We start from the raw sequence: 21,974 nt of genomic DNA, 5'->3' as shown, positions 1-21,974 counted from the left end.
AATCTCAGAAATAGCCAGTAGTGGAGTGCAGCCTTATGGAGAGAGACAGTCAGGTTTTCATGATATGTCCCCTTTAAGTTGAAAACGTTATTTCTGAATGTTTTTTTTAAAACATTCAAAGCGTCCAGTTTTTTAATGTATTAAGAATGTTTGTAGCAACTCATAATTGTAATAACAAAGCGTAATGTTATAGCAAGGTATAATGTATTAACTATTACATTATTAATGTAATAAAAATGTTTATAATGAAATAATTTCATAGATTTCATAAAATCTTGATGTAATAGTGATTTTTTAATGTAGTAACTCATTTTTTACATAATGTAATAGGTTATTGTATGAGACATGTATTACATTATGAACACACTGTAGCAACTTAAAATGTAATCACAGTTCATAAGGCAATACCAGCACATAGCCTAAGTTAAGTAATTATGCATTGGCTTTGCAATTACAATTATGGCATTGCATAGGTTGTAAGTTTTAAAAGCTATTACAATTATGACAATATGACAACGTTTATAATGTAATAAATTTCTCAAAATTTTTATTACAATATGAACTCATGATTTTATTACGTTTTGAGAAAATGATTACATTATGAACATTTTATTACAATAATAATGTAATGCTTATTACATTATGCTGTAATTACATTATGCTTTATTACATTATGAGTTGCAACAAACGTTTTTGGTTACACTTTATTTTAAGGTGTCATTGTTACGGTGTAATTATATATTTAAGTACTAAGTAATATTAAGCAACTATGTACTTACTATAGGGTTATGGTAGGATTAGGATTTGGTTGAGGGTTAGTTGCATGTAATTTTGCATAATTTATTTTATTACTATGGTAATTACATGTAACATTTGTAACAAGGACACTGTCAAATAAAGCGTTAACATGTTTTTTCTTGGTTTATGTGAACATTAGAGGAACATCCTATTCTATCATTTTGAAAATGTTATGAAAACGTTATTTCTGAATGTTTTCAGAACGTTTTCCTGATTCCTGTAGTCTTCCTGTAGCTCAAACAGTAGAGTGTTGGTGCTTGTAACACCAAGGTCATGGGTTTGATTCCCAGGGAAAACAAGAACTGATAAGAATGTAAATGTGTTCCTTGAAATGCAATGTAAGTCGCTTTGGATAAAAGTGTCTGCCAAATGAATGAACATTCAAAACAGCTATTTTTATTATTTTTTTATTTATTTTTTACGTTTTAAGAACAATTTGTCCTAACATTTACATAACTTTTAAAGAACATTAGTGAAAGTTATGGGAACTGTTATTGGAACTTAACTTTTTAGCTGGGATTGAACCTATGCATTACTCTAAGCAATCAGGCATTTGAACTTCCCATTCTGTAACAGCATTTCAACTGATTCTGAACTAAATTCTCTCAATGTCTTTCCTCACAATTACTCACAACTCTGTGCATGAGCTCCATTCAACTCCATTTTTAAACATCCAGACTCTGCAGACAAATTGAACCAATCATATTGAAGGTGACATGTTAGTCTTATTTGTTTTCTTGATTCTATAAAAACTGTTGTATCTGTGTTTTACTGTGGGAATTCTCAATGGAATTTGTCTGAGATCCTCCGGCCTTGCTTCTTGGGAGAGATTCCCTGAGAACTGCTCGGGAAGATCTCCTGGCAGTGATTAAAGCATTTAAAGGACATTTGCAGGTCTGTTTGTCGATTTATTCCCGTGCAGGAAGCTAGTTTAGGAAGTAAGTTAGTTAGGGAAAAATCTACCGCACTACCCAATCCACCACACCTGTCCCTCACCTTACCCGTATCACACCTCAATAGCAGCAAAAGTGTTTTACAATACAACATGAACACAATAAGTACATTGTACTTATTTTTTGATGTAAGTACATAGTACTTAACGCCACTTAATATAAAGTGGGACCGAATGTTTTCATAACTTAATGGGAATGTTAGCAAAACATTCTAAGAACATATTTTTGTTAGCTGTGACACTGTGCTTCAGGAAAACTGCCCGCCGCAACTTGAACATGTCACTTTCTGAAGTAAAGTCTGAATGATTAACAAAAGACTCCTGATGATGACTTGATTTCCACCAACCCTAAAACTATCAGGTCTGGTAATTGTAAAACTTATGACATTGACAGAACACAGAACACAACATACCAAGACAAGAAACATTTAATATTTTAGTCTCGAAGTTCTAGTCTAGAATTGTACCCTATGAATACATTTTCAACATGGCACAAATGACAAAGTTCACCTGAAGTCATGTGAGGTGAATTGCAATGGTGGCCTAAATATGAAGAACAGCATATATGACACTTGAAAGCAAATTTTGAGCAACTCTTCAATACTTTTTATGCATGTAAAACATGTTTATGGAATAAAGACTTTCAAAGAAATGTCAAAAACAGTAAAGCACATAATAGGTTTACTAGAAAGATTATAGGCCTATTATATAAATTTAGATGGGTGTAAATTCTAGGCATAAAGATTAGAACAGAGGATATGCATTGAAAAAATTTAATCTATTATTGTGATAAATTCTTCCTTATAAGTCAAGAACACTGAATGTGTTTATAAAATTCATTAAAAAAAGGAATGCCGCTTTTACTTTTCCACATGAGTTTACAATGCATTTTTGAGAACATACAGAGTATTTTACAGAGTCGGCATGTGGAAGAACATCATGAGTAAAGAAGCCATCAGACTCAGTGAACTGGAACTCAGGAAACTTGAAGATGATTCTTTAGATTCTTCAGACACGCTTTAGACAGAAAGAGAAAATTCAAGTCAGTAGGTTTATTTTAGTTATGCTCAGTTTAATATTTCAACATGAGTTTTATTCAATCAAATAAATCTTAAAGGATTAGTTCACTTCGGAATTAAAATTTACGGATCACCCCCATGTCATCCAAGATATTCATGTCTTTCTTTCTTCAGTCAAAAAGAAATTAAGGTTTTTGAGGAAAACATTCCAGGATTTTTCTCCATATAGTGGACTTCAATGGGGTACAACAGTTTGAAGTTCCAAATTGCAGTTTCAGGGCAGCTTCAAAGGGCTCTACACGATCCCAGCCGAGGACTAAGGGTCTTATCTAGCAAAACCATCGGTCATTTTATTAAAAAAAAGAAACATTTCTATACTTTTTATCCTGCACTAACTCTGTGATATGCCACGCATTATGTAATCACGTTGAAAGGTCACGCGTAACATAGGCAGAAGTATGGACCTAGTGTTTACAAAGCAAACGTGCAAAGACTAAGTCAAACGCCATTTACAAAAATAAATAAAAGGTAAAACAACTATGTGGGACGATTTTGAAGTTGGAGGAGAAAATTAGATGCCGTTTTTTACCCTACCCTACTTTTTTGAACCGAAACACATATGACCTTTCAACGTGATTACGTAATGCTTGGCGCATCGCAGAGTTAGTGCAAGATGAGCATTTGTGGTTAAAAAATATATATCTATATTTATTTATTTTAGAAAATGACATATTGTTTCGCTAGATAAGACCCTTATTCCTCAGCTGGGATCGTGTAGAGCCCTTTAAAGCTGCATTGAAACCATTGTAACCCATTTAAGTCCATGGAGAAAAATCCTGTAATGTTTTCCTCAAAAACCCTAATCTCTTTTCGACTGAAGAGAGAAAGACATGAACATCTTGGATGACGTGGGGGTGAGAAAATGATCGGGAATTTTTAATTCTGAAGTGAACTAATCCTTTAACTGCTCTCTCTCTCTCTCTCTCTCTCTCTCTCTCTCTCTCTCTCTCTCTCTCTCTCTCTCTCTCTCTTACCTGACAAGGCTACTGCAGTTGGATGAGCTGTGCATGTCTGAATGCATTAAGTTGATCTCTTTATAATGTTCATCATCATTAACAACAGTCTTGATATTCCTAACTGTGAAAACTTCAGTGGGTGGTATTAGCAGATCAATATCATCTGATATACACACTTTATCAAGGTTGATCACAGAACAGGAAAGGATATTGAAAACAGTCCCAATGGTCTCATAAGTTGCTGCATCTTCGGTTGCAACAGTATATTCCGTATATGCTGGAAAAAAACTCTCAAAACGTACTTTGTCCCCAATGTTGATGCTATATTGCTCCTCTATGGCGGAGTACACTGTATTACAATTGCTTTTCAAGAGTTGCATGGCATCTGTCAGCAGGAAGAAAAGAGATTTGAAAGGAAACATATCTTGGTAAGTTGAATTTCTCCAGCTTTTGGTGTGAATCAACTTATTAAATGTTTTATGAAATGCCGGTTCAGCTTCAACATAGCTCTTCAGTGCAGTCATGTGCTCCGGTGTAAGCTCTGGAATGGCCTTCTCGCATGTTGTGTTACCTTTCCACATATTCTTAAAATCTCTATTGTTGTTAAGCTCTGTCTGCAGCAAACCTCCAGCTTTTGTGACCATTTGCAGCATCTCTTTCCGACAACTGTAGAATGAGTAATCTGCAGCTTCAGGAAACATGCTCACGTGTATCAGCTCTTCAGTTATCTGCACCACAGTCTGAAAGCACAAGAAATTTGGAGAGAAATAAAATCAAAGATTATGCCTCACAAAGTTTGATGAGTTCTCCAAGTTAAACAGTTTAAAGTAGTGAGGATATGTTCAATGGAGACCTTACAGTGTACAAGAGCACCAGGAGAAATGCAGGAAGCCACAAACTACCCATTGTATCAGTTGGCGTATGTGCACGGGAAAGTCTGGGAAAGGACAATAACATGAACAACAAGCTAAAAAATAAAGTTGGTAAATATATGCTTGCCAAATATATATCAAATACAAATATTTTCAGCACAGACAGAACAAAAGCACTGCCTAAACCCAGTGGCTTATCAAAAAAACAAAGAGAAACTGAAAAAGGCAGCACTCACCGTCTCAAGATGCCTGGTATTTTTAAGGTTGGTTAAACATGACAAAGCTACAGGTCAGAACTGCTGGGTGTCCACAAACTGGAAAAAAAATATGTATATACAGGAAAGCTTATCAGGGCTGTACTCTGCCTTTTCCTTCCTGCAATTTAATCACTATGGTGATCAGCAATGAGCAAAGCCAGACAGCATAATAATGTAAGAAGAATCACAGGGTAGGTCATTTAAAAAAACAAGTAATAAAAACTCAGTGAGTGTTTTAGCGCAATTTTCTGACGTCATGGGATCACAACACTAAGAGATAGTAAATCTTTTTATGTTTTTTTTTGTTTTTTTTTTTTTTTTTTTTTTTTTTTTTTTTGTGTGTGCGTTCCCGAGATTAGACCTTCCTTAACATAATGCCGAAAACCCGAAGTCTCTAGGTGGTCTGGTTGAGGAGGAGATAGAAGTGCAAGATTGGTGCGCACAGACAGAACAGAAATCATGAGTTAACAATCGCAATTTTGTCCGTAGGAAAATTGCGCTAAAAAAAAGGTAAACTTTTGTACAGGGTTGTGTGGTGGTACTTTTCTGTGAAACCGGGCCATGGTTTAGTAACAACTTTTTTTTTTAAAAGAGTGTGAATTACTCTAGGCTATTAATACTTTTGGAGGTTAATGAAAAACAAATTTTGCCAGCAAAGGTTTAAAAAACATCAAATGCACCCTTAAATAACATATGAGTACCCAATGGAATTGAACCAATAACAATAGAAAACGTACTCGGTTACTAATGTAACCTCGGTTCTCTCTAGAAGAGGGAACGAGTATTGCGTAAGGTTAGCTTACGCATCGGGAAAGTCTTCTTTCTTCGAGATCTGAAGCCAAAAAATTATCCTTAATTTTGTATACATTGTCAACGCAGTGCAGCAGCCGACAGACCTAGGCAGGCTGTATAAGCGTGCTCATTGGCTGCTCGGCGGCAACTGCTTAAGCCTATCGGTGAGCGCTCTGAACGCGGCAACCAATGAGGGCGCTTCGCGCCCTCCACACCCTTCTAACCGTCAGAATGGGTGTGGCCAGCGTGTATAAATTCAGCGCTCACAGGCTAAAATTCTGGTTTTCGCAGTCTGAAGCGCAAAAGCTCGTGGCGCGACACGGCAGGTTACGCAATACTCGTTCCCTCTTCTAGAGAGAACCGAGGTTACATTAGTAACCGAGTACGTTCTCTTACGAGAGGTCTCTCGTATTGCGTAAGGTTAGCTTACGCATCGGGAACCCTTTGTCAACGCCGTGTGCGCCGAGCATCCAGCCCATGAATCCCAGGGAAACCGGGGAAAACACTCTGCTGGGAAAAGTGGCCGGTCGGAGAGACGGGCCAGCGCAGTACAGGCACTTCATGCAGCATATGAAATAGAGCGGCGCGGCCGGTCTATAAACATATAACAGTACAAACAGTAGGGCCGGCAGAGCGAGCCCATACAGTACATAAGCACTCATAAGGGTAGGAGAAAAACGACATAGTCGGTCTCACATGAAGGGAAAAAATTCCCGCGCGACAGAGAATAATACGGGCGGCCAGCAACGCGGGCCAGCACCGACAACAGCGCGTAACGGGAAATAGGAAACAGAGCGGATCAGCCGGTCTGAGTCAAACACTTCACCCTGAGTATAGTACCAGAATAGCGCCAGCATATGAACGTAGTCTGCACACGAGAAATGGGCAGAGCATACACGTCACTTATACTGACAGTATTTTTGCCTGTAGGGCAGGAACTTCCAGGTTATAAAACCTCACGAATGTTGACGGGGAGGCCCAGCCCGCCGCCATACAAATATCGTGAATAGAAATTCCGCTGGACCAGGCCCACGACGAGGCCATGCCTCTAGTGGAGTGGGCTCTGATGCCCAGAGGGCACTGCAGGTGTCTGGAGGCATAAGCTGCTGCTATCGCGTCCACTATCCACCTGGACAAGCTCTGCTTCGAGGCGGCGAGACCCTTGGTGCGTCCGCCGAAGGAAACAAAGAGCTGCTCTGAACGCCTGAAAGCGGCGGAGCGCGTGATGTAAACTCTCAGCGCCCGGACAGGGCAAAGGAGGTTATCACTGTCCCCACTATCGGATGCTGGCAGAGCCGAGAGGGAAATAACTTGTGCCCTAAACGGGGTTCCAATCGCTTTGGGGATGTAACCGTGTCTCGGTCTGAGAATGACTTTCGAGTCATTCGGCCCGAACTCAAGACATGCAGGGCTAACAGATAGCGCGTGCAAATCACCCACTCGTTTGACTGAAGACAGAGCTATCAGAAAAACGGTTTTAAGCGATAGATATTTTAGATCCGCGGATTCAAGCGGTTCAAAGGGAAAAGCCTTTAGGGCCGCTAGGACCAAGGACAGATCCCACGAGGGAACCGAGGGGGGCCGCGGGGGGTTCATCCGTCTAGCTCCTCTGAGGAAGCGGATAATGAGCTCATTCCTTCCCATTGCCCGGCCGCGCGTCGTCTCAGCGAACGCTGCAATAGCGGCCACATACACTTTGAGCGTGGAAGGGGATCTGCCCTTTTCCAACAGCTCTTGCAAGAAGGAGAGCACCCGCGGGACCCCGCATGCGCGCGGATCCAAGTTTTTAGTAGCGCACCATTTAGAAAACACCGACCATTTAGACGCGTAGAGCCGTCTCGTAGAGGGGGCTCTCGACTGTGTGATCGTGTTCACGACCCCGTCTGACAGGTCAACGGGTATCCGTTGATCACCCATGCATGCAGCGACCAGCGCTCTGGATGGGGATGCCAGATCGACCCACCGGCTTGGGAGAGGAGATCCTGTCTCACCGGGATCGGCCATGGGGGTGAGTGCGACAGCCTCACTAGCTCTGGGTACCAGGTTTGGTTTTCCCATCGCGGGGCTATAAGCAGCACTGAGTGGTGCGTTTCTCTGATCCTCGAAATGACCTGTGGCAACAGGGAGATCGGAGGAAAAGCGTACAGCGGGAGGCTGGGCCATGTCTGGGACAGCGCGTCTTCGCTCTTCGAATAAAACTTCTGGCATTGAGCATTGTCTTTCGACGCAAAGAGGTCGATTTCCGCTCTGCCGAATAGGCGCCAGAGAAACTGGACTGTCTGGAGGTGCAGAGACCATTCTCCCGGGGGAATGTTGTCCCTGGACAGTCTGTCTGGACAGACATTCAGGTGGCCCGGCACGTGCGCGGCTCTCAGCGAGCGCAGCGAGCGGTAAGCCCACACGAGAAGGCGTTCTGTCAGCCTGCACAGATTCCTGGATCTGACACCGCCCTGTCGGTTCACATAGGATACCACGGCCGTGTTGTCCGAGCGGACTAGCACATGGTGATCCCGTATGAGTGGGAGGAAGCGCCTGAGCGCGTTCTCGACCGCCATCATCTCCAAACAGTTTATGTGGAGGCATTTTTCCCGGTCTGACCATAGGCCAAAAGCCGGTTTGCCCTCGAACAGAGCGCCCCAGCCGGAGGTGGAAGCGTCCGTCGAGATAACTTTGCGGTGTGAGATAGCTCCCATTGTCACTCCCCGCTGGTACCAGTCGGCCGCTAACCAGGGCTTCAGAGCTGAAACGCAGCTCTGAGTCACTCTGATGCGAATACCGCCGGAAGCCCATGCTCTGTGAGGCACTCGGGCATTCAGCCAGCGTTGTAGCGGGCGCATTCGTAAAAGACCCAGCCGAAGCGCTGCTGCGGCTGAGGCCATACAACCCAGTAACCTCTGAAATGTTTTGAGAGGTACGGTGCTGCCCGGCCGGAGGGACGCGGCCAGGCGTCGAATGCAGCGCGCGCGCTGTGTCGACAGGCGGGCCGTCATCGCTACAGTGTCCAGATCCAAACCCAGAAAAGAGGTTGATTGACTGGGCACGAGCGAGCTCTTGGTCCAGTTGACCGTAAGCCCCAGGCTGTCCAAATGGCTTAAAAGCACTGTTCTGTGGGCGATGAGTTCGGCCTCTGACTGTGCTAGGATCAGCCAATCGTCCAAGTAGTTCAAAATTCGCATTCCCCGACCCCTCAGGGGAGCGAGAGCCGTGTCCATGCACTTCGTGAATGTGCGAGGTGCCAAAGACAGGCCGAACGGCAGGACGGTGTACTGATATACCTGACCGTCGAAGGCGAATCTCAAGAATGGCCTGTGACGGGGTATTATCTGGATCTGAAAGTACGCGTCTTTTAGATCGAGAGATATAAACCAGTCCCTCGGGCGAATTTGCGCGAGGATTTGTCTGGTTGTGAGCATTTTGAACGGTCTTTTCATAAGAGCCTTGTTCAAACGTCTCAGATCCAGAATCGGTCTGAGAGCTCCGTCCTTCTTGGGAACGAGGAAATAACGGCTGTAAAAGCCCGACTCGCTCATGGAAGGGGAAACCGGTTCTATTGCCCTTTTGCACAGCAGTGTGGCTATTTCTGCTCGAAGTAGATGTGCTACTTCCCCATTCACTCTGGTCTCGATACGCGCTTGAAAGCGCGGAGGGCGGCGAGCGAACTGCAGAGTATAGCCTCGTTTTACTGTGCTCAGCACCCATTCTGACGCGCCTGGAATAGCTTCCCACGCTCTCGCGTGTGCAGCCAGGGGCAGAATGGTCTCTGGGCTCTGATCGCCGCTGATCGCGGGCTCGAGAGCTCGAGACGGAGGGGCGGGCGTGACGCGCGCGCTCTTGGTGCTTAGATACGGCGGGTCGCACACAGCGGTGACTGGCCGTTTTACACACAGCGTCCCGGTGGCTTTTGACGGGGAACATACAGTGTGAAGCACGACGCTCGAAGGCGGCGTGGGGGGCGAAGTAAGGGAGCGGATGTGTGAGCGCGTGGAAGCGGGCACAGCATCCGTGTTTATAACTTGACCGGTTGTGAGGGGTTGTGTAACAGAGCGGGTAGTGAGTAGGTGTGGGCACAGCGGGGTGGACACGTGACCTACTTTTATCACTCGAGCGGCTTGTGCCAGCTTTATGCGAGTGGGCTCTGTGAGAGACACGGAGTTTACAGTGCTTGTGTGCAGAGGTGAACACAGATAAGTGGGCACATTTTCTGCATTTGAAACACTTACAGCGCGAGGCGCGCGACCAGGCATAATACTCTCTTTGAGATTTCTCTGAGTCGCCGTGAAAACGGCGGTTGTGTGCAGGCGAGAGGGTGAATTCACCGGCTCGTTGGCTGCGAAATGAGTGTCTGCAGTAACCGTAGCAACGGGGACTGACAGAACGTGAAGCTTTGACGACGGTCCGGCCGCGGCGGGACCCAGTCGTCGCTTTTCTCCTCGGGCTAGGAGGATTTTGGAGGCTCAGGCTTCACCGCGATCCTCTGCCGGGGTCCCCGGGGAGGCGGCGGTCTGACGCGGCTGGTCGAGCGAGAGCGAGGGCGGCCGCCCTGTCGTCGCTGCGAGGACGGAGGTCGAGCTGGGCGCTGGGCAGAGCTATGTGCAGGCTGGTCCGAAGGACGGCGTGCAGCAGGTCTGGAGCGTCGAGGCAGAAACAAATTCATTGCCTGTGTAGTTTTTTGAACCTCCGAAAAGCGGTCGACGATCCCGCTAACCGCTGGGCCGAACAGGCCGGTGGGGGAGAGGGGGGCGTTGAGAAACACCGCGCGCTCAGACTCCCTCATGTCCGCGAGCGTGAGCCAGAGATGCCTCTCTGTAACTGACAGAGAGGCCATGCACCTTCCAATGGCCTGGGCAGCGGATTTCGTGGCGCGAAGGGAAAGGTCCGTCGCGCTCCTCAAATCCGTGATGGAAGCAGGCTCCGAGCGCTTCTCGTCCAGATCACGGAGGAGGTTAGCCTGGAGAATCTGCAGTACTGCCATAGAGTGGAGTGCTGATGCGGCCTGCCCCGCGGCGGCGAAAGCGCGGCCGACGAGGGCTGAAGTGGTCCTGCATGCTTTGGACGGGAGGGCAGCCTTTGAGCGCCAACGAGAGGGCGGGCAAAGGTGCGCTGCGACCGCCTCCTCCACAGGGGGGATGGAATTATACCCCTTCTCAGCGGCGCCGTCAACCTGTGAGAGCGTCGATGAGGCGTGTGAAGATACTCTCGCGGAGAATGGAGCATTCCACGATTTAGAGAGCTCGCTGTGAAGCTCAGGCAGGAAGGGTGCTTTTCTAGACGCCAGCTGTCGGCGGCGTTGGTGAAGGAAGCAGCCGTCGAGTCTGTTCGGGGCTGGCTCTTCCGGGGAAGACCAGTCAAGGCCCAGCTGTTCGACAGCACGCGTGAGGAGGCGTAAAAGTTCCGCGTCCTCGCCCGCTCGAGATCGGCCTGAATCCTGGACTGAAGAGGAGGCGGTAGACCATTCCTCGCTGTCAGAAGCCAGGAGAGAACAGGTATCCGCGGCGCGTTCACCAGGCTCATCCGCCTCATCCCCTGAAGCGGCGGCGGCCGGCGGCTGCGCGGCCGTGAGGGGGGGCGGGGAAGGCGAAGGAGAAGCTCGAGGGAAAGGCTCCGGCGAGCTTCTGTACGCCTGGTTGGTCTCCGGTGGTCGCTGTGAGCGGCGCTTTTTCTTGCGCGGCCCAGCAGGGACGGGCGGGGAGACATGTAGGTCGAAAACTCCAAGCCGAGCCCGCAGGGTCGGCATTGGAAGTTCCTCGCACTCGGGGCAGCCGCCCGTGGAGAGTGCGGTGGCGGCGTGATCGCGGCCCAGGCAGAGAGCGCAGATGAGATGGCGGTCTCCGTCGCTGAGCGGGGCGTGGCACGAGCCGCATGGAAAACGGGGCATTTTTAGAAAAACGCCCCGCGCTCTTTTAGAAGGAGAGGGTGTGATGCAGTAGGCAAACACACAGCAGTGAAAAGGATATGACGCCGGATAGCGTAGCAGGCACGGAAGGCTGAAGGCGGCGAAGGCGGCCGGCTTCTTCAGGCGCTGTCCTAGGCTTGCTGGTCGCTGGTTTCAACGGCGGCGGCTTCTCCAGATCCAGCGATGCGAAGAGCTTTTGCGCTTCAGACTGCGAAAACCAGAATTTATACACGCTGGCCACACCCATTCTGACGGTTAGAAGGGTGTGGAGGGCGCGAAGCGCCCTCATTGGTTGCCGCGTTCAGAGCGCTCACCGATAGGCTTAAGCAGTTGCCGCCGAGCAGCCAATGAGCACGCTTATACAGCCTGCCTAGGTCTGTCGGCTGCTGCACTGCGTTGACAATGTATACAAAATTAAGGATAATTTTTTGGCTTCAGATCTCGAAGAAAGAAGACTTTCCCGATGCGTAAGCTAACCTTACGCAATACGAGAGACCTCTCGTAAGAGAACTCTTTTTGAGAAACTGGTATTTTAAAACAAGAGAAATTCTTTATATGAGAGAAACTGTCCTTTATTATACAATTGACCAACTGTCACGGAGTCACTCAACGACACACCCCAGCCAGCGTCAACTCAGCACACCTGGTCCCGATCACAATCACCGGAATTCTGATTCACAGCACCTGCACCTCATCACTTCACTTACCACGCTTGCTCTGTATTTAAACCCCAGTTATTCCACTGCTCTCTGTCCAGTCATCTTTTGACGCCTGTGACTCACTGGTTCCTGTCTGGTTCCTGTCTGGTCCCAAGAAATTCCCTCTATTCGCCGCAAGTATATCAAGTTGTACATTAACGTCTCCTTGTGTTCATTCTAAGCAGCAGTGGTGTGCGGTGTTTCTCCAAGACTCTACAATCTGTCTCCCTGAGCTATCCAGTGTATTCCTGGAAGGACCTCGAAGCTGTTTCATGTTTTCAGGAGTTGCATACGTGTCTAAATAAACTCTGTTTACTTCACTCTCTGTGTCTTCATCCTTGTATTAGTGTGACACCAACAAGTTTAATATTATCAGATAAGAAAAGGTGATTACAGAAACCTATCTCAACAAAGAAAACCTTAACTTAACTTTAGGATAATGTTGGTGTCCTAACTTAAAGTCCACATGAAATCAAAATTGACCATATTTACTTTGTTTGCCTAAATTGATCGTTTTGTGGTGAACAATTCATCCATGCAAGTCAATCCACAAAAAAAAAATTTTTGGCTTCGTAATCTTTAATCAAAATCTGAAAATGCCCCTCCCCTCTGCATTGGAGGACCTTCCCTGATGACGTATGTTTGAGGACTCGGGTTGGGAAACGCTGAACCACTCCCCTCAAACCGTTAGTCTGTTATGAGCAGAGATGGAGAGGAGGAACGCTAGAGTAAAACCCTGCCCTCTGTTCAATATTCCGTTTCACTGGGAAATACGTCATAACACTGGAGAAAAGTCGTTTGCAACTTCCGGTTCACGCGGACTTTAAAACCTTTTTGACAGCCAACATTAAAAATCACATTACAATAGCTTAGTTCGAGAATGGCATTACATTTATTCATTTTAAAAGGTGAAGAGCAGTGATGTTTGATAGTGGAGACTTTTGGAAAACCCAGATGTACTGCGCTTTGATGACAAAATACTTGTAAATAATTACAGACTCCCACAACATTTATTGTGAGTGAAGGTAAAAACTTACCGAAGTGGGAGTGAAAGTAAAAACTCACAGAATAGAATAGATTTTACTTTTTCTACTGAGCTTATCAAAAATTCTGTAACACTTTAGAATACTGTTCAGTCATTATAACTACACAGGAAAAATTAACATTCTAGTAACTATTAACAAGAAACTCTGATTAATGAATGAGTACAGTAAGTAATAGCACTCAGTTGAATGTGGTAGTTCACTATTAGATCATCTGTAACTACTATTTCTTTTTTCATACCTCCAGAGGACTACTAAGAACTACTATACACAGGTTCATAATTAACATGAATAATGCATAATGTATAATTAATACTAAAGTAAAGATCATGGTAACCCACTAGTAGTTACTCAAGTATTACCAAATCCTTCAGCAGGAATTACTAATTATTTGGATCAGTATTCTAATATGAAAAGCATGATAACTCTCTAATATTGACAAAAGTCATTGTAAACTTTTGACTTATAAGTAAAACAGAATGTATTATTCATATTAACTATAAACCTGTAGGCCTATATAGCCTAGTAGTTCTTAGTCCACAGGGAGGTATGAAAAAAATAGTAGTTTTTGACTAGCTAATAGTGAACTACCTCATTCAAGTGATATTACTTATTAATTTGTTAATCTGAGTTTCTTGCTAATTAATAGTAGTTACTACAGTGCTAATAATGCGTTCCCTTTCGATACGGTTCACTTGCATTGCGTCAGTCTCTGACGCATATGGGGAAACTCAATTTTCTCCGAATACTGGAGCCTGATTGGCTTTTTAGCCCGCCAAAGAGGGTGGGGCCGACTGCCTATTTAAGTCGCGCAAAAAGGCCATTAATCAGATTTTCTCTCTTTAAGTGCGAAGACACATCTCGCCATTGAGAACAGCCTTTTACAGCAGACCAATGGCTTCTCCCCTGCGGCTTACCAGAGACAACAGAGCAATTTCACAGCGCAAACCACGAAAAGAGCAAATTTCACGGCACAAGTCGATTCCAAAAGAGCTTATTTCCATTCTAAAAGAGCAAAGCGGTGCTTGTCCTTCTTCTGGCGCAAACGGTATGGTTTCATTCGGCGCAGAACTCGCATCATGTTTATTTTTCTTTATTTGGCAAAAAAGCACAACACGTTGTTTTATTGTGAGTATACACAAAAAAATAGACACTTAACAGGATCGAATGATGTACAACACTTATATGTAAGATAAAAATCAACTTTGAGTCTCTTTTGCACTGATAAGAAAAAAAGCGAACTGGTATCGCCAGCGCGACCGCCAACCCCAGGGGGTTAAGCAGCAGTTACGCTGCCCCAACCCAGAATGCAGGCGTACTGATGATTTATTGTTGAATTTATCAGTTCAAATCTAGACTAAAAACACATCTCTTTGGCCGAGCATACACATAACACATTATAGACTTCTATAATTCAATGTTAGGTTGCATAGTTTAGGTCAGCCGGAACTGGGAACACTCCCCATAAATCCTGATGTACTTGTTACATCATAAGAAGGATGGCGTCAATGCTAATATTAGTATTATTGCAATAGTATTATTGTAAAAAGCGCTATATAAATAAAGGTGACTATTGGTTTGTGTGTATAACACTGTGTCAGATTTGACTCGTGTTGGAAATTCAGTGACTCATCTTCTGCTGGCACTTCATTCGACCCTGTCTACAGCAGCACCAGATAATACTGCATTGGAACTTCTTGACACTTCTCTGCAGGCATTGGGATCAATAGCCTTCACTAGTGGAAAGGCTCTTGGGCTTGTTACGCAGGCTAGATGGCAAGCTCAGTCCAAGCTTCCAGAGGTATGTCACAACAACCTTAGTCAATTACCTCTAGTACCTGGTCAGGTCTTCAGCCCAGCTGCTCAGGAGGCTCTTGAATGTAGGGCACGAGTGGCAGAATCCTGATCCAAGCATATTGTGCACAGTGTGAGTTACCCTGCACTGGCTGCACAACGGGTGTCTGTTCGTCATTCCATTTCGCAGAAGCTTAAACAAGGGCAATCTTACAGGCCGCCACAACAGGGTTATCAGCCTTGTTTGCCATCAAGAAGAGAAGTACCCCGTTCTCAGTTCAGGCCTCCAACTTGCCCTAACCCTACTCACCCAAATGTTTGTCACCGGTTCACAATCGACACACGCTGGTTTGGGTCACGACCAGTTATGCAGCCTCTCTGAGACTTTGGAGAAGGGACCAATTTTTTCAGAATGCCGATTGGGCTGCATCCAGCACGCAGGGAGGTGGTAACCACGGATGCCTCCTTCAGTGGGTGGGGAGGACTTTGGCAGCACCAAGGTATTCGGGGCAGTTAGGAACCACAGTTAAGGGCAGTTCATATCAATCTACTGGAACTGTGGGCAGCATTTTTCACCCTGAGACATTTCAAGCAGGAACTTTCAGGGAGACACATTCTGGTAAGGACGGACAATAACAAGGGGACACCAGGTCCCTACCCTGTCTCCAGTTGACAAGAAGGCTTCTGTTGTGGGCAAACAAGCACTTTCTTTCAGTCAGAGAAACTCACATCCCCAGTCGCTGCAACAGTGTAGTGGACACACTTTCCAGTTCTGAGCCGAGACCGGGGGAATGGTGTCTGAACAAGGAAGTTGTTCAGTCAATTTGAAGGAGCTACAGAATAGCGACCGTGGACCTTTTCGCCAACAGGACAGCGACTCATTGTCCTCTATGGTTTTCAGCGCAGGAGGAGGAGGAGGGCACCACGAATGGCCAGAGCTTCTCCTCTATGCTTTTCCCCCAATTCCACTCCTTTGGTCTGTCCTGAGGCGAGTGCAGGAGAGGCATAACAGGCTCATTCTAGTGGCTCCTTGTTGGCCAGCAATGCCTTGGTTCAGTCTCTTTTCAACTCTAACAACGGGGCCGCCTCACCCCCTGCGAGTTCTAGAGCACCTTCAACACGTTGTACTTACGCCAGTAAGTGGAAACTGTTTGTCTCTTGGTGCACAGATCGTGCCCTCAACCCAGTTGATTGTCCCATCAGTGTGGTGCTGGACTTCCTGCAGTACTTGTTGGATACTGGACGTTCTCCAGCCACACTTAAAGGGTTTGTGACTGCCTTGTCTGCTTATCGGGATCCTATGGAGCAGGTGTCAATTGGTGCAAATAAGCTAGTGGTGGCTTTTCTCAAAGGAGCTGTATGGTTAAAGCCACCAGTACAGGTAGTGTGTACCTGGTGGGATTTACGGGTGGTGTTGGACAGTTTGTGTTCAGCACCTTACGAATCTATTGAGCAGGCAGATATTTGAAGCCTTTCTATGAAGACAGCATTTCTGTTATAACATCAGCCAAAAGGGTCGGTGAGTTACATGCTCTGTCAGTGAGTCCACAGTGTCTCAGGTGGAGGCCAGAAAGCAATCAAGTTACACTTTGGCCGCATCCAGCATTTCAGCCCAAGGTATTGTCGCCTCAATTCACAAACCAACCCATTCAGTTGGCGTCGTTTATACAAGAGGACAAGACGGCCCTCTGTCCAGTCCAGTCTGAACAGTGGAAGACTGCTAGAGTCTCTGGTCATTCAGATTGAGAATGACTAAACCGACCATGACGTCTTCGGAAGCTGATATAGCTTCGGCCATCTCAGCGATCGAGGTCACGTGTGACTGAATTGATACGAGATTCTCGATGTGATACGCGAGACGCAACTCTTTCCACCATGTATTGACCGTCTCTGGCGGTCTTCCACCAGTCATAGAACCACGGTTACGACCAGTAACCAGCATTCCTTGACAATCAATAATTAAAGCTTCAGGATATAGGGTGACAGACCATGTCAAAGCATATGTAGGGCCCTATCTTGCACCCAGCGCAATTGACTTTGTACACCGACGCATGTATCATTCCTATTTTGCACCCGCGCAAAGCACGTTTTTTCCTCCGCAGAAGCACGTCGCTAAACTAGGGAATGAACTTGCGCTCGCGGGGCGGTTCAGCGCAAAAAAGGAGGCGTGTTCCAGCGCAAACGTTCCTTCATGCTATTTTGCAGGTTTAGAAAACAGTTGCGCCACTAACCAGGAAAAAATGGTTTTAAAGTCAGTGGCGCGTTGCGCATGTTATTCATATGCTATTTTAAGGGCGCATGCTTGGCCATAATCAATGTAGCGTGTGCACAACGCGCATTCACTTTGATTCTCTCATCTACACAGAAGCAGCAGTTTTCATTTTTGCAAATCATACATTATTACGATAGATAGATAGATAGATAGATAGATAGATAGATAGATACAATTTATTATAAAAGCATACATCTAGCTTACACATTTACCCAAATTATCATACGCCTTTTTAACCGAAGTTAATTTGGGTGGGTTTCTCCATCCCCAACGTCCCTGACGAGAGCGTTGCTCTCCTCGGCTGTGAACCGCTCCTCGCGCGCGCCTGGCAAATCCGCCGTTATAATAGGAATCCGCTATAGAACAAGTGCGCCTGCTCTTAAAGGGAATGTGAGATGACGCTCTGATTGGTTTATTTCACGTTACGCCCAAACCACACCTATGAATAATGAAGCTACTTCAGACCTACCCATTTTAGATTTGCGCCTGGCGCAAGAGTCATTTATCCCGCCGGGAAAATAGCAACAGCGCCAAGACCCGCCCACAAAGTTACTTGCGCTTTGCGCTTTGACACTTGCGTTTCAGATCGTTAAAATAGGGCCCGTAATGTTAGTCTGCTAACGCCTTTCCAGAGCAAATGTTTTGTTCCTACTAAATTGATTTCAAAGCATAATAGTGAAAGTTTAAATATGTTTATGTTTAAATTAAATTTTTAAAGTTTTAATAAAATCGTATCTTAAAAATCTCTAAAATCGTAAAGTTAACCTAATAGGTTAAGTATATTTTTTATTAAACAGCATCTGTTCAAAAGCTTTAGACTGTTGAAAATTTAAAAATCAAAAACTTAGATCTCATTTATACAAAAAGATTCAATCAGCATTTTTGTTATGACAAAGTTTGTCACATTGTTTTTTTTTTTAAGGGAATATGTGTGTTTAAAAAAAAACAACTAGAAATATTTTTTAAAGATTCCAAATGTGAAGGCTTCTGTGTGTTTGACGCAGCACAGATGGAACTCTCACCTCAAACGAAGACTCAACAATGATCTTAGTTTAAGTTGTATCTTTAAGAAAATGAACACACACACACACACACACACACACGCACACGCACGCGCGCGAGCATTGGGTTTCTATGTTTTATTAAATTAAAATATTTATGTTTCCATAGCCATAACTATTTTTTGTACTGTAACTGTATATTCTATCCTGTACACCTAAACACGACCCTCACAGAAATCTCTCTGCATTTTTACATTTTCAAAAAATTAAAAAATTAAAAATGTAATATAATTTATAAGCTGTTTTGCTCAGGGCAAAAAAACTGTGGTATTACTACCCTTTTGAACACATTTTGTCCATACAACATGGAAAGCCTGAAACACACACACACTCACAATTGGTTCTATACAAGGAACTCTATTTTAAATTAAATGATTATAAATAAAATATATAAGACAATGAATAAAAACAAATATGTTACTAAAATGTATTTAAACAATTTAAACATATAGCTAAATGAATATAAACGTTTATATATATATATATATATATATTGTAGCAAATTAGCTCTATGAAATATTAATAATCAATAATAACTTGTTCTAATTGATTATGAATATTTGGATCAGTTAATATAATGAACTTACTGTCGTAAATTAATATTACAATCAATTAGCCTGTTTGTCCCGTGAACACTCAGGATTAATTGTTTATTAACTCTAAGAAATGTACATTTCCGGGGCATGGGAAATGTCTTTCTTAATTTACAGTACTACTAAGAGCAGTAGCAAAAATCTAAATGATTAGTGACTCCAGTTATGAGCGTGAGACACAGACAACTTTACGTGTGACATGAACAAGATTTTATTAACTAGTCACACACATACATGCATACAGTTTACCAAGGGAAAGAGAGCTGATGCATAATACAGGAAAGCAAGAAGTTAAAGCATTGTTTGAAATTCAGCAGATCAACAGCCTTGAGCAAACCATCAGTTTAGTTCTAACACGCCCTTCCTTAAAAGGGGTAAGGATACTTAATGTATCAAATAATGAGACTAAGTTTGATACTTGCATGTCTCGCCCATTTGAATTAAACTGTCCTGATGCAATTTGTTGAGGCTCCAGTTGATCTTTGCTGATGTGGTCTTGATGAGAAAGAACCAGTGGGAGTCGGAGTATCTTTGGTGAATGGAAAGACAAGGCCGCAGCCTGGCACAAGCTTGGTGGTCCTTAGAAGCTTCTAGTTTAGCATCATCTTCACGTCTGCATCTCAGGAAGGGACTAAGCGAGAGCTAAGAGCTGATCAGTGACTTTAAAGCGTGAAGATGGCACAACCTCTGGAGATGTGTGAGCCAATGAGAAGATTTCCCTTTGGAGGGAAATTTTACGACCCATTGTCCCTTTGAACATGCAGTTTGATTGGATGTTTAACACAAGAATCTTTAAGATGCTTATAATACTAATGCATCACAAAGTTAGCAGAATGTAACGTAAATTAACAAAACGGGGATGAAGATTGGAGTTTATAGATACCAAAAATGCCACACATTTGATTTGGTTAACCATATTATCCAAAGTCTGAAATATTAACCCAATAGAGTTTACAAGAATACAAAAGACAACCACATTAAAGGAAAATCATGAGATCGGAAAATTAGATACATGTTTACACATTTCTCAAATGGTTATATATAAAATATATAGAATTAACAGGGTTTATTTCTCCTTCTCAGTGAGAATTAAGTAAGAGTCGCAGCTTTCTGGACATTCTTTTGGATCGTAAAATCCTCTTATCAGTCTCTGTGTGTCCTGTAACAAGACACCGCGTTCTGCCAGTGTGTTAGCTTCATTTGGGATGTTAGTTTTTGGGGGAAGTTTCACAGGCATTTGTTGGGAGAGTGAGTTTGCTGGATTATTCATTAAATAAATGAATAATTTGTGTGTGTCTGATTGGTCCAGACGCTACAATATATATAAGCACCTTACATTTTCAGAGAGCTGAAGCAGTAGTTCTGCAATTATATATATAAAAAAAAACTGCAAATAATTTAAGTTGTATTATAAACAAAACACTCCTAGATCTACCCAGGGATAAACTACACAGTGAAATTAATCTTCAGACCCTCACAGAGATGGGAGGAGTTACAGACCAGATGAGCCTCTGTTTATCATGTCACAGCATATGTAAAGTTAGTCTGCTAACTTTACATATGCTGTGACATGATAAACAGAGGCTCATCTGTTTATCATGTCACAGCATATGTAAAGTTAGTCTGCTAACGCCTTTCCAGAGTCAATGTTTTGGTCGTACTAAATTTATTTCAAAACATAATCTTAAAAACGTTTATATTATATCTTATTAAAATTAATTAATTAAATCTTTAAAGTTTTGTAAAAACCTTATCTTCAATTTATCTTCCTAGAAGATTACTGTATCCATCTGATGCCCAATGGTAGAAATGATTTTGCTTAAATTTATCCTAAAATATAATTTTTATTAAACAGCATCTGTTCAAAAACTTTAGATTGTTTAAAATTTTAAAGCAAAAACTGTGCTTAGTCGTATTAGATTTATACGAAAATATTAAATTAGCATTTTTGTCCATCCACATTCACAACGTTTTTTCAACGTTATAAATATGTATTTTCACAACATTGCAGAAAAGTTTTTTTTACGTTATAAATATGTATTTTCACAACGTTGCAGAAACTTCTTTCATCTTTGACGTCGCCAATACGTTTTTACCACGTTTTTACCACGTTCTTTCACCCGAAACTCAAAAAAGTCACGAAAATAACATGTTAATCATTAAAACCTGATTTAGCCCCTAATACCGAGTTTCAAGCTGTCGACCTCTCCCGAGTCCCCAGCAAAAACTCGTTGAAATGACGTCGAAAAGACGACATTGCCAGTCGTCTAAACAACGTTAAAATTTGGTTGAAAAGTGAAAGGTGAAAAGACGTCTTTTTCAGGTCGTTGAAAAGACGACAATAAAATGACGTCCCAATCGCGTCTAAATTAGGTTGTAAAGTGAGTTGAAAAGACGTCTTTTTCAGGCCTAATTTCAACCGTGAATTCATGATTATATTTAATTTTCATAATACGAAAATTCACAAAAGAGTTTATAAAACCATTTATTGACACATAAAATACATCTTTCACATAAAAAACACTTTCCTGATCACATCTTAAGCCTGCATTTGATCAAGCATACCCTAAAAAAGTTATATTGTGAAATATTACTACAATAAAAATAACTTTTCTTAAATATACATGTAAATATACAGTATAAAGTGTGTAATTTATTCCTGTGATGCAAAGCTGAATTTTCAGCATCATTACTTCAGTCTTCAGTGTCACATGATCCTTCAGAATTCATTATAATATGATTATTTGATTCTCAAGAAACATTTATGATTATTATAAGTTATACAGCTTCATATTTTTGTGGAAACTATGATACAGTTTTCAGTATTCTTTGAATAGAACTTTCATAAGAGCAACATTTATTTGAATCATTTTTTTAAACAATTTTAAAGTTTTTACTGTGACTTTTGGTCAAA

At 43.3% G+C, this 21,974-nt stretch overlaps 1 protein-coding gene across 1 annotated transcript; it reads right to left on the bottom strand.

The window, feature by feature from the left end:
- Nucleotides 1-2,162: 2,162 nt before the first annotated feature.
- LOC307146267 (ecto-ADP-ribosyltransferase 5) lies at nucleotides 2,163-19,697 on the bottom strand. The gene is made up of 5 exons (XM_079850166.1): nucleotides 19,483-19,697; nucleotides 4,894-4,971; nucleotides 4,644-4,722; nucleotides 3,804-4,525; nucleotides 2,163-2,767 (listed from the first exon to the last, which is right to left on the bottom strand). The coding sequence occupies exons 3-5, from the start codon at nucleotides 4,689-4,691 to the stop codon at nucleotides 2,662-2,664; spliced, it is 876 nt and encodes a 291-aa protein (XP_079706292.1). The 5' UTR covers nucleotides 4,692-4,722; nucleotides 4,894-4,971; nucleotides 19,483-19,697; the 3' UTR covers nucleotides 2,163-2,661.
- Nucleotides 19,698-21,974: the final 2,277 nt, after the last annotated feature.

Source organism: Squalius cephalus (assembly GCF_949319135.1).
Source record: "Squalius cephalus genome assembly, chromosome: 2".
In the NCBI taxonomy this organism is placed as follows: Eukaryota; Metazoa; Chordata; class Actinopteri; order Cypriniformes; family Leuciscidae; genus Squalius; species Squalius cephalus.
Note: the sequence above shows the minus strand (reverse complement) of the source record. Positions and strands in the feature narration are given on the sequence as shown.